General features: G+C 39.2%; 1 protein-coding gene across 2 annotated transcripts; it reads right to left on the bottom strand.

Annotated features, from left to right (window-relative positions):
- Positions 1-303: 303 nt before the first annotated feature.
- Positions 304-16,133, bottom strand: LOC131225099 (proline--tRNA ligase, cytoplasmic). Of its 2 annotated transcripts, XM_058220524.1 has the most exons (14): positions 15,993-16,133; positions 14,832-14,892; positions 14,665-14,751; positions 14,492-14,574; positions 14,238-14,330; positions 13,851-13,967; positions 13,229-13,416; positions 12,054-12,120; positions 7,386-7,508; positions 7,121-7,273; positions 5,818-6,102; positions 4,616-4,834; positions 1,629-1,722; positions 304-675 (listed from the first exon to the last, which is right to left on the bottom strand). In XM_058220524.1, the coding sequence occupies exons 3-14, from the start codon at positions 14,726-14,728 to the stop codon at positions 611-613; spliced, it is 1,551 nt and encodes a 516-aa protein (XP_058076507.1). In that variant the 5' UTR covers positions 14,729-14,751; positions 14,832-14,892; positions 15,993-16,133; the 3' UTR covers positions 304-610. The 2 variants fall into 2 exon arrangements, with proteins under 2 accessions (XP_058076507.1, XP_058076506.1); XM_058220523.1 differs by lacking the exon at positions 14,832-14,892 and having other exon boundaries at positions 15,993-16,131.
- Between the last annotated feature and the right edge of the window lie 432 nt (positions 16,134-16,565).

The raw sequence follows: 16,565 nt of genomic DNA on the forward strand, positions 1-16,565 counted from the left end.
GGCTAAGAGATCAAATCCATCCATCAGTGGTCCTATTGTCGATGTCCTTCCCCCGAGAATCAGGATGACACTCATCAGGTGGGCCATAGTCCAAGAAACAAATGGTAGGAAACCTGGCTCAAGTTTTCTAAGCTGCAGTCCACCTGTTTCCAACATCATGGCCCACCTGATGAGTCTGCGAACCCGATTCAATGGACCCACCAGGCGGAATTTTTGGACATTGCAACCAATCTGCCACGCTGGCACATGGTGGCTTCTAGAAGGTATCACTTGTACAAACGTCAATCAGGAAATAGCATCAAATTCAAGCCAACAAAATCAAAATTATTTCACTCAGATTCATGAATAGTATAATATCTATATATTAGGCTGCGTTTGGTTGCAACAATTCATGATATTTGTTGCAACCAAACGTGGCCTTAAACATCAATGGCGTCACCTTCTTCAAAACCGAACATGATAACTTAAAAAAGTGTTTGGCGTTTCTAATAATCCAATGTCACAATTAAAACCCTTCCCTTCCCTAAATAGGCTACTCCAAACAAATAAAAGGGGCCCATGTGCCCGTATAAATACCTCAACATCAAATAAACCTACAACAAAAAGGAGGTCAGTAGCTTCGACCCCAATACGTCCATTTCTTTGCAGGCTTTCCGGAGGCAAAGCACAGAGTTCCTGCCATACACATTAATCACATGAGTTGAGATTTGAAGGGAACGTGAAAGGAATGGGTGCAATATGAATTGCAAGATCAAACAATAAATGACAATTTCGGAATGGATTCTGTTTTAAGCTAAGAATGCCAAAGCTGGAAAACTAAAAATGATTCATAAACAGCTGCACCAATCATTTTGCACACAGAGTCAAGCTAGCATGCACAAGGAAAGTGCAAGTTCAACAGCCACCTTCCTCCATGTTTAACCTATGTGCATGGACTTGTAACTGGCAAGAATCAACAGCAACTGATAAAGAACACCGATTAAGGTTCTGAGTTTGTATTTATTTATTTCTTCAGTGTTGTTAGCAGCACACATGCCAGCACAACACTTGTAAAATCTGCACCCACCTAATGAGCAGGGCTTGCTTGATTTTTGGGCCAGCTAATGTTAGTGGTAATACATTTTGTAAGAAATGTGACTGTGGACTGAAAGGGCCACCTTGAGCATCAGGTTAATTTTTATGAGTTACGTTATTTAAACTGATTCCATTACTCCATTTGTCATGCATCTGTCACAAGTGTTAAATTTTGGGCACCACCACACTCATCAGGACCATCAGTCATATGATGGATGGGCCTATTCATGCAAGCACACTAAATCAAATTTCGTTCACCCATTCTGTGTAGTCACTTTCCTTGTGTGAACAACAGAATAGAAGAAAGAATGTTTTCTTCTTCTTTTCCAGCGGAATTAATATTGCAGATGTTCTAACAATAATCCGAACAACAAAATTCACAGAGGCTAATTTTTTTTTTTTCAAGGAGTGGTGTCCAACTAGAAAGTCAAATACATGATTGAAAACTTAAAAAAGAAATGCCGTCCAAACAGAGTATATAACATGACCGAAAATATATACCAATTGCCAACTGATATCTATTCACTTTATTGCATAAAGATGGTAAATGATACCTTCTGGGAGTTCTGGCTGATCAAACGGAGTACAGAGTGTCTTTGCTGCTCCAGCTTCACCCTTGGTCCGTGCTTTTACATCTTTTTCAACTTCCTAAAAATGGAGATACAGATATGAAATGAGTGACAACTTTTGCTATTCATGACCAAAGATCTCAAACCAGTTAAACACTCGTATACAACTAAACCATATACTATCTGATGCAGGATAATTAACCACTTACTCTAAAAGCTCGAACTAATAGAGCATGGCGAATTAATTCCTTTATCTCATAGCTCAGGCCCCACATCTCATGGGTTAGGACCTCGACCGAAACCCCCTCATGGGCCCTAAATCACATGGGTACTACCTCATACGAGCCACCCGCCTCACACGGGCGCCCACCCTGAGTATGCCCCTACATCCCACAGGCAACCCCACTCAAGCCCAGTGTGAAAATGTCCCTGCATTAATCACCCCCATTGAAGAGTCTCGAACACAAGACCTCCCACTCTGATACTGCTTCGACACAGGACAATTAACCACTTGCTCTGAAAGCTTGAACTAATAGAGCATGGCCAATTAATCATTTTATCTTAGAGCCCAAGTCCCACATCTCATGAGTTAGGGACCTTGGCCAAACCCCCCTCGTGGGCCCCAAATCACATGGGTACCACCTCACACGGGTGGGGCCCACAGCCCCCTTCACATGGGCCGCCCACCCCGAGTGTGCCCCTGCATCCCACAGGCAACCCCACTCAAGCCCGGTATGAAAATGCCCCTACATTACTATCATATTCAATTAAGCATTATATACAAATGTGCAAAGAATGTCCAGAATAGTTACTCAAACACAACAATGACTTTGAAATGCTGATTTTTATAATGGCCTTCACATGTAAAAGAAGAGAAAAACTTCAACTGTGTAAGACAGAAGAAAAGAAATCACCAGAACATAAGACCAGTGAATCATGCTCATGTTAGGGTCCATAATGATTGGCAAAGAAGCAACCTTTTTACGTGATAAAGTTAACTATAATGAATTTCCCATATTTACTGCATCTTTTTAATATTATTTTCCTGACTTGTATTTTTGTTTCTCAACCACAATGAAGAAAACAAAAAGTTATGAGTGGTCCGAGGTGGAAAATAAACTTGTGAACTCACTATTTCCATATCAAAGTAGTTGGGACTTGGGACAAAAGAACTAGTTAACCATGATGAAGATTATCTATAGACTTTCGCAAATGAACGACAATTTCATGTTTCTAGCCATGCCAATACAAACTGATATCAACACACATATTCACACGATTAAAATGGCTCTAGGTTCCACGGCATCACAAGGAGCAACGATATTAATGAGCCATTTCAGAACAAGCATGTGGTTTGGTGCATTCTTTGACAGTTATGCTTTCCAACTGCAGTAGAGGGACTTGCCCAAATATGCATGGATTTTTCCCACAAATGTCTGATGGGAGAATGGAATGCCTCTAGGTTTCTTGTATTAGTATATTATATATTTTTATGGATACTACTAGATTTTATACATGTGTGTGTGTGTGTGTGTGTGTGTGTGTGTGTGTGTGTGTCTTTGTGTTGTTGATATTTATGTACTTGTACAAATATTTCAGAATATTTTCCCACAAACATCTGATGGGAGAATGGAATGCCTCTAGGTTTCACATAATGGTACATATATATTTTAATGGATATTAGTAGATTATATACTATTGATATTTTTATGTGCTTATACGAATAATTCAGAATATTAGGCATCTTGATGTATCCACGTTTGACACTCCATATCCATCTAAGCAAGACTCCAAGTTACATAATTCAAGATAATATCAAAGAATCGCCAATTTTAGGTTATGTATCCATGCCAATACATATTGACACTGATGGGCATGTTGACACAGCTAGACACGATCCCAGGTTTTTTTTTTTTTTCCTTAAGCAACAAGATTTAGTGAAAAGGGAAACGCAAGGAGCCCTATACGAATTGCCCACATACAATGATAATGTAAATACAAATTTGGGTTTTGGCAAGAAAATTGTCTACAGAACTAAGCCTCTTAAGAGACTTAGACTAAATTTAGACCACAATGGCAACCTTTTAATCTCATTAACCTTGGAGAGAACTTTTACAGTCTCCTTCAACAATGATTGTATCTAAGGATCCAAGTGCTTCCAGAGAAAACTGCAAGTCAATTTTGATCACTTCCAACTCAGGCTGATTAGAGGTACCCACCCTAGAAGGATGTAAGGAGAGAAACTAGAAACGGTCAAGGTTGTCCCTAACAAGGCCCCCAGACCTTAACAGCCTGGATTAAACCTTGAAACTTGAAATGGTCAAGGTTGTACCCAACATGACCCTAGGCTATCTATTAGGAACTTACATATTCAGGCTCTGTTCGGAATCGAGGATTTGAGAATGTGAATTTGGTAAATCATGAACTTGTCAAGTTCATGGATTTGCATTGGATCTACTGTTTGGGAATCGAACTACAAATCCATGGATTTGGGGCGCATTATTGCAAGGGATTAACTTTTTTCGCTTTCAAAAGAGTCTCATTTTGAGGCTTTGCCAAGTCTTTTCTTCCTTTTCTTTTTTTAACATCAAAAGGTTACTGTACAAGCAGAAGTTCATGACCCGTAGAGTACATATGCTCTCTGAAAAATAAAAATAAAAAAAATCCCACCCGAAAAGCTTCACCCCTCCACTTCCAATGCATGTGAATCTAACTGAGATGACATTAGTAATAGAGCCACTGAAGTACAATTTCCTTCAACAAATTAGATTATTGATCACAATTCACAGATAGTGGTCTACATTCTTAACAAACTAGGGGAGGTAAAACTATTATATTAAATTGTGGCAGGTGGATCAATAAATATCCATGCCAATTTAAATGATGAAAAGCCTCATACCCCAGCATAATTGTCTACAACAATATAAAAGTCGAACACTAAAACATACAAATGATAAGAATGAAAACAATACCTCCTCATCACACCAAGGAGCCAGGATCATCTTTTTATCACTGAGAGCTGTCATAAATTCATCCCATGTCTTTACTTTCTCAATGCATTTATCTCTTTTCTCCTTCGCTGCTTCAAACAAGCTATCTTGGATTTTGGACAATATTTCTTTTACCTGCTCGACCAAATTGCTCACAGGTATATCCACTTTAGCGGAATTGTCACGTCGAACAACACGTACCTGGAAATGTTATTAATTTTTCTCATTCCTCTTTTGCATTGATTAGGAAATATAAGTGGAGAGCAGAGTAGCAGTGAATTAAGATGACATAAATACAAGAAAATCACAGCACTATTTGATTTATGTCTTCATGTTGTCTTTTTAAAAAAATAAAATAAAAAAATAAAAAAATCATAAAATCCATAATGATATCAAAGCATGAAACTGTGTAATTAGAGTATGAGCTCTGTGGACCTAATATTCGTGCATTTAAGGACTCTTTCTGGAACCGATTATCGAATATCATCATGCACGTACTCAATGTTATAAATTATAATTTGGAACTTCCTGGCCATGATAATCTCATCAGAAACTCCGATAACCAGAGGAAACTAATATGAGACGTGTGAAGAAACGCACAGACCACTTAAGGTTCCACTAAAAGCAGATCCGAGAGAAAATATAGATGGAAACATGACAGAGTGCTATATCACAAATTAAAATTTTCTTTTTCCCGTGAAGGGAAATATTTCATTTGGAAACTAGAAGATTCATAAAGATAAAACAATCCAGGTATCCAAGCCTCTCTGTTAAAAGGGCTGAAAACATTAATCGTGGGGGATATTTGAAAGAATGATAATCATGATCAAACTGCATTCTGCAATATACTGAAGAAGAAGAGAGAGAAAAAAAAAAAAAAACTCTGAAAAAATAGTGGATATCCTAGAACTGCATAGTTCATAGTATATTATCATATAAATAAGATTATTAGTGTTTGCTAAAAGTAAGCACAAGTTAACTGACTAGAAGATTAACTGCTACCATGCAGTATCATTGTGTTATTCATAAGTGCAGTGTGATATCATATGAAGAAACCTAAATAACTTTGTAAGAAGAAACTATAAACCACTGCATGCTATCTCCAATGATGCATGCATTCATCAAAAAGGAAAAGAATTTCGTAAAAGACAAGCAGGCCATTAAAAGTTTAACTTGTTGCATACCTGCTTATTAGCTAAGTCTTTTGGTCCGATTTCAATCCTCAGAGGAACACCTTTCATTTCCCAATGCGAATACTTCCAACCGGGTGAATAGTTTTCTCTTAAGTCGTCCTCAACTCGGAAACCAGCTTCGCTCAATGTCTTCACGGTTTCAGAACATGCATCAAAGATGCCCTTCGTGTCAGCATCCTTGAAAGGCACAGGAATCACAATCACCTGGATGGATGATACTTTTGGTGGCATCACCAAGCCTTTGTCATCTCCATGAACCATCACCATCACCCCAATCTATAGAAGAGTAAAAATATTATTACAGACTAATAGAACACTACATCCTTGAAGATCTATCCTCATATGCATTAAGTCAACCTCATCCCAAAGCAGGATATAGTAAAACAAAAAATAGACCGGTAAAATAGCCTGCAAATTTGACAGGAGATGGAAGATTTAAAACCCTAAGATTCAAGAAGAGAGGGCAGGCATGGGAGTCTAAAATCAGTGCTTTGAAACATGGAACTTGGACCAGTTTCAATCAGAACAGGACAGAATAATGGGTCAGTTCACTTGCAGACCTGTTTAGGGCAAGAAACCACTCAAGCCACCTGAATCAATGGGTCCAACTGTCCATGTCAGAAATTTTGGCAAAGTTGGACGGGCAGGTCAAGTAGTCAACTTTTTATTAAATTTAAATAGATAAAACAAAAGATGAGCTTGATTAGAAGTTGAAAGCATGATCTGATTACAAAAAAAACATCCTAACCACTCTGCTGAGGGTGCTTTTGTCGCACAATACTAACCATTCTATATATTTACTTTAACTAGACACCATGGTCAGACTGAGTATTGGACCCAATCTCTAACAGAAACAGTAAGGGTCCAGTCCAGGTTTGAAAACATTTCCTGATATACAGCCAATGGGCTATTGGAGGAGTCAACAAACATCCAAGATTCGAGATATCGACAAGTTTATCCATGTTTTGTTTTCAAATAAGGAAATTGACCCACCCCATATCAAGATAATTTGTTGAAATCACAGATTAAGCAGCTAAAACAAGCTTCTCAAAAAGAATAATAATAATAATAATAAAACAAAAAAAAAAAAAAAGCAAGCCCCAGTGCAGTATCCAGAGGACATCTCACACTTTATAAGTTTCCACAAACAACCCTCATATGAAAGTGAAACAAAGTTTTGGAAGCATAAATGCAGCCACAACAAACCAACAAAATCAGAAACACATTGTACATCTATGAGACTGAAGATATTTGGTTTACCAATAAACATCAACTAAGCACAGAAAAGAATTACCGTGCGAGTACTGTATGCCCAAGAATTCTGCCAAACCATACCCTTTTCTCCCTTCTCATTCTCAAAGTTTATCTCAAACATCTTTGCAAAATTTTGACCGAGACAATGTGAGGTAGCACCTTGTATCCCACGACCGGTATTTGGAATAAAAGCCTGGAAACAAGAAGTAACAAATAAAAATTTGAAGAACGAAAAGATGGAAGCAAATTCTTCCAAATGATATATATATAGACATGACAGTAATTACTCTGAACATATTTAATACCTCAACACTTGTCGTGTAAAGCCCACCAGCAAACTTCTCTAGTTCGCTTTTCTTCCCCTTTACAACTGGAATTGCAAGAAATTCTTCATATATCCTTCGATACAGTTCCAATATTTGAAGAACCTGGTGGCATCAATGCAATAAAGAACCAAAAAAAAAAGAAAAAGGAAGACCATATTAGCTGACTTCCAAATGAAGTCCATTAGTCTTTATAACAGGAATATAGAAAGAAAGAAAACTACAAAATTTAGATATTGTAACTTGGAACATCAGAAAATTGCATTAAAGCCGCTGGCTGTGCCTAAAAATAAGCACTCTGATCAATGGATACAAATGTTCAAACAATGTATCTGTATGGTCAATAAAACAACAATCATCATCATCATCATCTAAGCCTTTATCCCAACAACTAATCGAGGTTGACTTCGATAAGACAGCAAAAATAATTACAGAGTGGTTAACATCACAAAATGGATCCACTGACATACTAGGCAGATAAGAACTTTGCATGGCACAGTTATATAAACTATCAGTTGATGTAACTCCACGAGTTGTATCCCCAGGGGAGAAAAATGGGCTCAACATGACCATCTTTTTTTTTCTTTTTTTCCTTTTTTTTCGGAAGGGTAATTGGAAATTCTTGATGTAGGACAATTAACCACTTGCTCTAAAAGCTCGAACTGTTAGAGTATGGCAAATTAATCCCTTTATCTCATAGCTCAGGCCGCACATCTCATGGGTTAAGACCTTGGCCGAACCCCCTTCGTGAGCCCCAAATCACATGGGCTGCCCACCTCGAGTGTGTCCCCACATCCCACGGGCTACCCGACGTGAGCCCAGTGTGAAATGCGTATTAATCACCCCTGGTAAGGAGTCTCAAACACAAGACCTCCCCCGTGAGCCCCAAATTGTATGAGCCACCCACCCCGAGTGTACCCCTGCATCCAACAGGCGACCCCACTCGAGCCCAGTGTGAAAATGCTCATGCATTAATCACCCCCGGTGAGGAGTCTCGAACACAAGACCTCATGCTCTGATACCAATTTGATGCAGGACAATTAACCACTTACTCTAAAAGCTCGAACTGTTAGAGTATGGCAAATTAATCCCTTTATCTCATAGACCAAGCCTCACATCTCATGAGTTAGGACCTCAACCGAACCCCCTTCATAGGCCCCAAATCACATGGGCCGCCCACCCAAGTGTGTCCCCACATCCCATGGGCTACCCCACGCGAGCCTGGTGTAAAATGCTCATTAATCATCCCTGGTAAGGAGTCTTGAATACAAGACCTCCCCCATGGGCCCCAAATCGCATAGGTCATCCACCCCGAGTATGCCCCTACATCCAACAGGCGACCCCACTTGAGCCCAGTGTGAAAATGCCCTTGCAATAATTCTATTAGGGCCTGTTTGGATTTATGGAAAGCATAAGAAAGGAAATAGTATATCTTATCTTGGGACACCTTATTTCTAGGAAACTACTAGAAAGAAAACATTGTTTTCCTTATTTGCTTTAAACAAGATTTCCTTTAGGATCTATTTTCAAATTTGTTGCTTAGCAAAACAAAAGAATTCTTGGGAGAAAAAAAATTCTACGTAGTCGCTAGCACATGCCAAATTAGCACATGTGGGATGCTTAAATATGGATAGTGGCACATGCAGCATATCTAGGCACTAGAAGTTGAATTGTGGCACAAGACACATTAGCACATTTAACACGTGGGCACTTGAAGCTAAATGGCAGCACTTGCGCACAATTGCACCATCGGCACATGGCATATTTGGAGAGATTGAAGATGGAAGATGGCAGATGTGGCAAATTTGCGTATATGGAATGCCTTGCACATGTGGGGCACAAGAGAAGATGAATGGTCGTAAGTGTTGTCATATGCGATCGCATAATCGCTTATGTCATCGCATATGCCATTTTGGGAGCATAGATCACATATGCCATAGTGGCATATGTGGTTTTATGACCATTAGGCATTATGTGATGGCAATATGGCATATGCGTTCATGTGATCATGCAATTGAATATGTGATTATGCCATCACTTATGCAATGAAAAAATGTCAATTTTTTAAGGGTTGTGCGATGGCACGTGTGCACAGGCACCTTGGGTTGCATGTAACCGCTTATGCCATTTGACAACAATGATGGTCATGCATGTAGCACATGTGGGGCACGAGAGAATATGAATGAAAATACATGTGGCACATTAGCACGTAGGGAGCAAGAGAAGATGGATGGTGTCACATGTGGCACATTAGCACATGTGGGAAACTTTACAGATGTTGGGTGCAAGAGAAGATGGATGGTGACACATGTGGCATAGTGGCACGTCTGGGGCAACAACAAAAGATAAACAGGCTCATTTGGCATATGTGGCACATGTAAGGCAATTGAAGATGGATGGTGAAACATTAAGGCTTAACCCTTAAGAAACCCATTTTCTTTGCATCATGGGGAAAATTTCGTAGGGGTGGAGGTAGGAAAATAAAATTTATTTTCCAACAAAAACAGGAAGCGGTAAATGGTGTTACCCACAAATTCCCACAAAGAAAGGCTTGACAAACATTGAAAGTGAGTTTCCTAGGGAACAATGTTTCCTTTCCTTTCCATGAATCCAAATAGGCCCTTGGAGAAAAAGCAAAACAGGGATACAAAAAAGGATACTGAGGAATCATACGCCTATTTTCGTTTTCTTCCCACTTTCCTAGCAAAGTGCCACATGGAAAACAAATCCCCAAGCTTACAAGGTATGACCCAATCAACTTCCAACAGCATGAAGAAACTTTCCCACACTTACATAGAGAAAGTGCAATGCAAAAAGATATGAATCACATTTTCCCCGTCACATAAGCATAAGATGCATCATTAGAAAGTACCAAATGCCTTTTCCTTCAATTATCTAAAGTTAGGATCGTGATTTTCCATACCAGCCAACCAAAAGCCCCCACATAGGGGCTTCCTCCTTACCTTGGTCCTTGTTCTGCTGCAAATGCGGGTCAAGAAGCACTGAGTAAAATCATGTCACTGTGAAATCCCCAGACCTGCTAGAGTTCCAAACCCATTTGTCCCTATTGGGGGACAAATTTCCACCTGGAAGGTCCTCGATACCTCCATATCTGTCGGATGGGATCCTTGTTTTGCTACAGGAGGATGACAACCATCCAAATACCTAAAGCTCTATAGGAGGAGGTTGAAGTCGTATACCATTGCCCATTTTCCTCGTCATCCCTGCAAGCACGCACCATGTTCCATGAACTATCCTTTTCCTCCTCAAACCTCCAAACTCTTGACAATGTTAGCCGGGTAGCACAATAGCGACATGAAGCATAACAGCATACTACATAGAAGCACTTTGATTAACGTGTCGCAGACCCCAAACGAGAGTTGCTTGCTTTTCCACCCCAATAATTTTCATTGTATTCTGTCCAGTACAGCATCCTTAAATGCTTTGTTGCTTTCCTAATACATGGACAGCATCCTACAATGCTTTGTCACTTTCCTAATACATGGACAGTAAGCTCAGGTATGACGATAGAAGCCTCCCTCTCTTGCATCCACAAAGCTGTGCATGGTATCTTGTTTCATTTTCCCAAAGCCACACCTAGAAGCTAGCTTTTTTGGATGTTTATTTTCTGACCTGATACTGCCTCAAAACAACATAAAATCTTGTGGAGATTGTCGACTTGCCTCCAATCTACCCAGAAAAAAAGGTGTCATCCACATATTGTAGATGCACAATTTGGAAATCTGCATTTTCCACCCAAAAACCTTAAACGAGCCCACCCTCCTTGGCTTTTTCTAGCATTTTCCTAAGAGCCTCAATCACCACGACGAAATGAGATGGGAAGAGAGGATCACCTTGCCCGAGTCCCCGTGGGCTCAACACTAACATCAAACATGGAGATCATAGAAGCATCATTCCAATATTCCCAGTTTAAGTGTCTAACTAATAAAGTATGAAGCTAGCTTGATATCCCTCAAATAATGGTAGATCCATACAGTTCATCCACCAGAACATGCATATCAAAAGATAAAGCACACCAAACTAAACCTCAAAATCTAGCCACACATGATTATGACCAAGATGGTTTGACCCATCAAACATGCAAATTAAGAATCATAGAGTAGCCACAGTCACCAGACCAAGAAACGGACATGAAAATGATGTAAGAAAATGGATTTGTGGAACAACTATTTTTTTAAACAATAGTTCTACGTTTTTTAGTTAACTAGAATAATGAAAAGAAAGTGGGTAAATTTTGTATCATTTTTTTAGGCGATAAAAAAAATAATAATTATTAAAAAAAAAAAATCTTGTATCATTATGTAAATGGATTTTTTTAGAAACTATGGTGGCAACTGCTGAAAGAAACATAAAACCTTATTTACTTCATTTTTTTAATTATTATTATTATTGATCTAAGTTACTTTCTTGTTTCTTTTCTTTACTTTTCTTTTTTTTTTTCCTTTCTTTTAGGTTGACTTCACTAAATAAAAAACATAAGGGATCATTCATTGCTTTGACTCACCGAACTTACGTCTTTAGGCTCAAATGAAACAATGAATTGAAATTTACAAGCATTTAACCTGGACCAAAGAATGCCAAGCACTAGCAACAGAGGAAGGTAGGGCATAGTTTTCAATAAATCCATACCTCCTCATCTGCTTCCTCCTTTGTCGCAAAAGCTGTGTGCCCTTCTTGCCAAAGGAACTCACGACTCCTGCAATTAAATAATATGCTCAGAGAATAATATTTTACATGGTTAAAACCAAATCCTGTGGGGAATTTTGATCCACAATACGAGGACATGTTATTTCATCATTGATGTTGAACAAACTCGTATGATATCCCAACTGCAACCTAGCATGATTTTTATTTTTTAGTTTTATTTTTTTGAGCAAGTAACCAAATAATATGTTAATTATGGGGAAGAAATTCCCAATACAAAAGGACGAACAGGGTGTGCCCTCAAACCATCAACATTTGCTCTTTCTTTACAAGAGTCAACAAAATATTTAATCTAGAAACAAGTGCCTAACATCGTTGAAGATGAAACACAGCCCCAAGGCTCAGCCCCCGACGTGGCCCACTGATGGTTTAATGCTGATTCCCCTTCAACAATTATTGGGGCAGCTTGATAGAAGCTGATTACACAGAGGGCTTCTCTTGATGCTTTGGCTTCAGCTTGAGGGCATGGGGGAGATCAAGCCCAAAAAGGACATCAGAATCTGACCATTTGAATTCCTCATAATCCACCCAATGCCTGCCACCGCTTGAGATCAATAGGACCCACCGCAAACACTGAATTTCTACAAACCAGCAGCAGGAGGGGCAATCTAGCCTGCGGAAGGCCTACGATCAAGAGCTTCATCCATTATTGCTATCCACTCTTCATGGATTTTCCTCCAGCTTTTGGTCCTAGAAGACCTTAGGAGTAGCTGCTCAATCGAGCACAGAGCGTTTTAACCTTGTTGATCAGAAACTCTGGCATTGCCTGCAGCATCACCTGAGTGCAATTGGAGACTCAGAAGGTTGTTCTTCTCCTTCCAGATCTCCCAACAGATGGTACGCAGAAGAATGCCTCACAGCACCCTCCCTTTTTTCCTTAAATGGACCCCTTCCCCTACAAGGTATTATGTAAAATGGCACCAGTCAGCATATCAGCCAGCTTGCTGGCTGATACGATATAGGCTGTAAGCCAATGGCATCATCATCATCACCTTGCACCAGTTATTTAGGGGTGGTGTAATGATTGTTTGGGGAAAAAAAATCTACAGAGATGGGCATGGAAAAGAAATGGTAAAGTTCAAATATGCAGAAGATGATACCGTATAAAAGGAGTAGGATGGCTGAATTCCCACCGAACAACATTGCACCACTGGTTAAGTTTCAAAGGCAAGTCACGGTGCCCCCTTATCCACTTGGAATAATAGGGATACATCACCGTTTCACTTGTGGGACGGATGGCGATATGGACATCCAAATCAGTATCTCCAGATTTCGTAACCCAAGCAACCTAAAGAAAACAAATGTGGAAATGAGAATTTGTTGGCCATGGCAACTGTACATGATTGAATCAAATTATATCCACAATACGAGGACAGATATCAAAGGGGATAAATATGACAAAATGAGCACTTTCCCAAAGCAAAAACCTAAGCCCCAATATGGAAAAAAATATATATATATAAGGTTTGGCTGGATCAAGATGAGAAGGTCATAGTGTTTTTAGGAAATCAGGGTTCAGATATGAGAACAAGGTTTCAAATATCAGTGCAAAAAAGGAAAAAAAATAAAAATAAAAATTGATTCCACGAATGCTAGGGTTGTCCAAAGATGTTTAGTTTACACCCTTTAGGACGTGCCCATGCGCACGCACACAACCTCCTTCCAAGAGCAAAATATATTTTCAGGATACCAAGATCATGCCAAAAGTATTCAAAATCCCACCTCTGGAGCAAAACCCTCTATGTGATCCTTCTCTCGTTGTAGAACACCAGGAGACACAAATAGAGGAAAATAACAATTCTTGATTTTCATCTTCTTTATCTCTGCATCAAAGAAGGCCTGCATATTGACAAGATCACGACATCAATAAAGGAGAATCTTTACTCTAGTGATCTGAAATCAATCATTCAACTTTCTCTAGAAAGAAATTTTTCATCACTGCACCATTTTCTAGGCATGAACCTTCCTCTAGAATGGCATTTGTCGATTCCATTCCATTTTGGCCAAAATTTTCATACGATACAGGAACACGGCCACAACAATATGTAAGGTGAAAGATATTTGAATATATAACGGGTGTTTATGAATCAAAACAAATCAATTACTTACTTGCATTGTTTCCCAGATTGACATTGTCCATGGCCTTAAGATGTAACAACCAGAGATATCATAGTATTCAATCATTTCACCGCTGACAACCACCTGCAAATTTGGCAAAAAGATCCACCGCACATGCACCTCTATAAGAACTTATCAAACAAAAAGCACTAAATCATAGTGAAATGTCCCGCATATAAGACATTTCTTTTTACCCGTCCAACCAAAAGTTATACATTAGTTATGCTTGAAAATGTAATAGATACCTCGGAATACCACTCCCCGAAATTCTCATCTTTCTTATTAGAAAGACCTAAACCTGTCTCTTTCTTCACTTCCTTCTTCTTAGCTGATGAAAAAATTGGGATTTCAGCTCTGAAACAACTAAATGAAGGCAATGCATACTATCTAATTGGGATTTTGCAGGGACAACAATCACCATTTTTGGAGTTGGCATTAGATTTCTTCGAGGATGGTGCAGATTCAGCCACACCTTTTTCCATGCCTTTGAAGTATCTAAGTCTCCCTAAAATAAGAATCAACAGAAATTTGAATAATTAAGCAAAAGATAAAAAAATCACAACCACAAATTCATGTTTAATGTACCTGCACTGAACACACCCACGAGCTGAATCGACAAAATTTGTTTAGAGCACGTTTGGATGCACTATCAAATTGAATTACAGTTATTAGTACAATAAAGCAGAAAACCCATTTAGTATTTCTTCTTGATTAAGCTGAATGTTTGCAATTCAATTTATTACTGCATCCAGACATATCACTTTTTTTTTTTTGGAAAGATACATCCAGACAGATTTCACCTAAGAGGATCGCTAAACTACATCCTAACATATTATAATGTGATACATCAGGACTTCATCCTTTGAATAGGATTGTCGTCCAATGATCCAATCCATTTATACAATGGGCCTCAACTTATATGGTGGATAGACAACAAATAAAATCTTTAAATTCGATTATTTCAACCAATCGAAATTTGGGTCTTTTGCTTTGAAAATGGACGGCTACCATAACCTTTGTGCAATCAAAGGGTAGAAACATTCAATCCGATAAATTTCCGGGCATTCCCTATCCGTTTTGGGCACAGAAAGAAAGCCCAAATCCACTGGCCAAAATCCCAACATATCACTTTGCAGTACATTGGGACATATTGAATCAAACCTCTTCACTTAAACCTAGTCCAAACTAATGGCAACGGAGAAATGGTCTTTGAGTTGTTCGAAGCAAGAAAATAAAAAACAGTACATTATATTAAGATGGAGCTTCAAATGAGTTACTTTCTGTCAATTTCCCAACAGAGAAAGAGAATTATGACTAATATTTCCAAAAAAAAAAAACTCTTTGCGTAGAACTGAGACTGTTGCACACATAGTATCGAATTTATCGGGATAAATTCATGATACGATGTTGCACCTTCGAACATTATTTTGAATTTCTAGGAAATATATGGAGAGGGATGCATCGACAGTGCAAACTGACACAAACAATTCGGTACTTCTGTTCTGATGAATTCTCATACTGCGATAGGGACATGAAATAATGGCAATCGATTCCCGTATTTCCAACTTTGTCAAAAAAAAAAAAAAAAAAACCCAAAGATTGATAGAATTTCCAGCCCTTGATTCACGAACTGGAAACTCGTGTACAAGAAATCAAGAAGGAGAAAAGAGTGGGGGAGCCGGCCATGGCTGGTGGAGAGAGAGACAGAGAGAGAGAGAGAGAGAGAGAGAGAGAGAGAGAGCTGACCTTGCCGCAGAAGAAGGGAGGGTGGATGGGAGAAGGAGACTGAGTAGATCGCTGATATGTAGGGTTTTCACTGCTTATACAGTCTCTGTGGGCAGATGCACTGTGGGTCTCACCGCGATGCCTGTCTGAAATCCACTCCGTCTATCAGTTTCGCCAGCCCAAAAAGGACGCTGATCCAAAATTCAAGTGGACCACACTACACGAAACATTGGGGATGGGAACGTGGATTGCGTCCTGCGCCCGCCCGTCTCCAACTGGGAACAGGCAGGATCTTTGAGTAGCCACTGTGATGTATAGGTTTTATCCACACCGTCCAACCATTTTTTCGTATCATTTTATGATATGATACCAAAATCTAGACAGATCCAAGATTCAAATGGACCACACCACAGGAAGCAGCAGTGGTAATGATTCTCACCGTTGAAACTTTTCTCGGGCCCACCATGATGTTTATTTTCCATCCAACCTGTTCATAAAGTTACATTAGACCTGGATGAAGAGAAAACAAAAATATCAGCTCCATCCAAAACTTCCGTGGTCCCAAGATATTTTCAACGGTAAGAGTTTAATCCC

This window comes from Magnolia sinica, chromosome 14, assembly GCF_029962835.1.
Source record: "Magnolia sinica isolate HGM2019 chromosome 14, MsV1, whole genome shotgun sequence".
Taxonomy (NCBI): domain Eukaryota; kingdom Viridiplantae; phylum Streptophyta; class Magnoliopsida; order Magnoliales; family Magnoliaceae; genus Magnolia; species Magnolia sinica.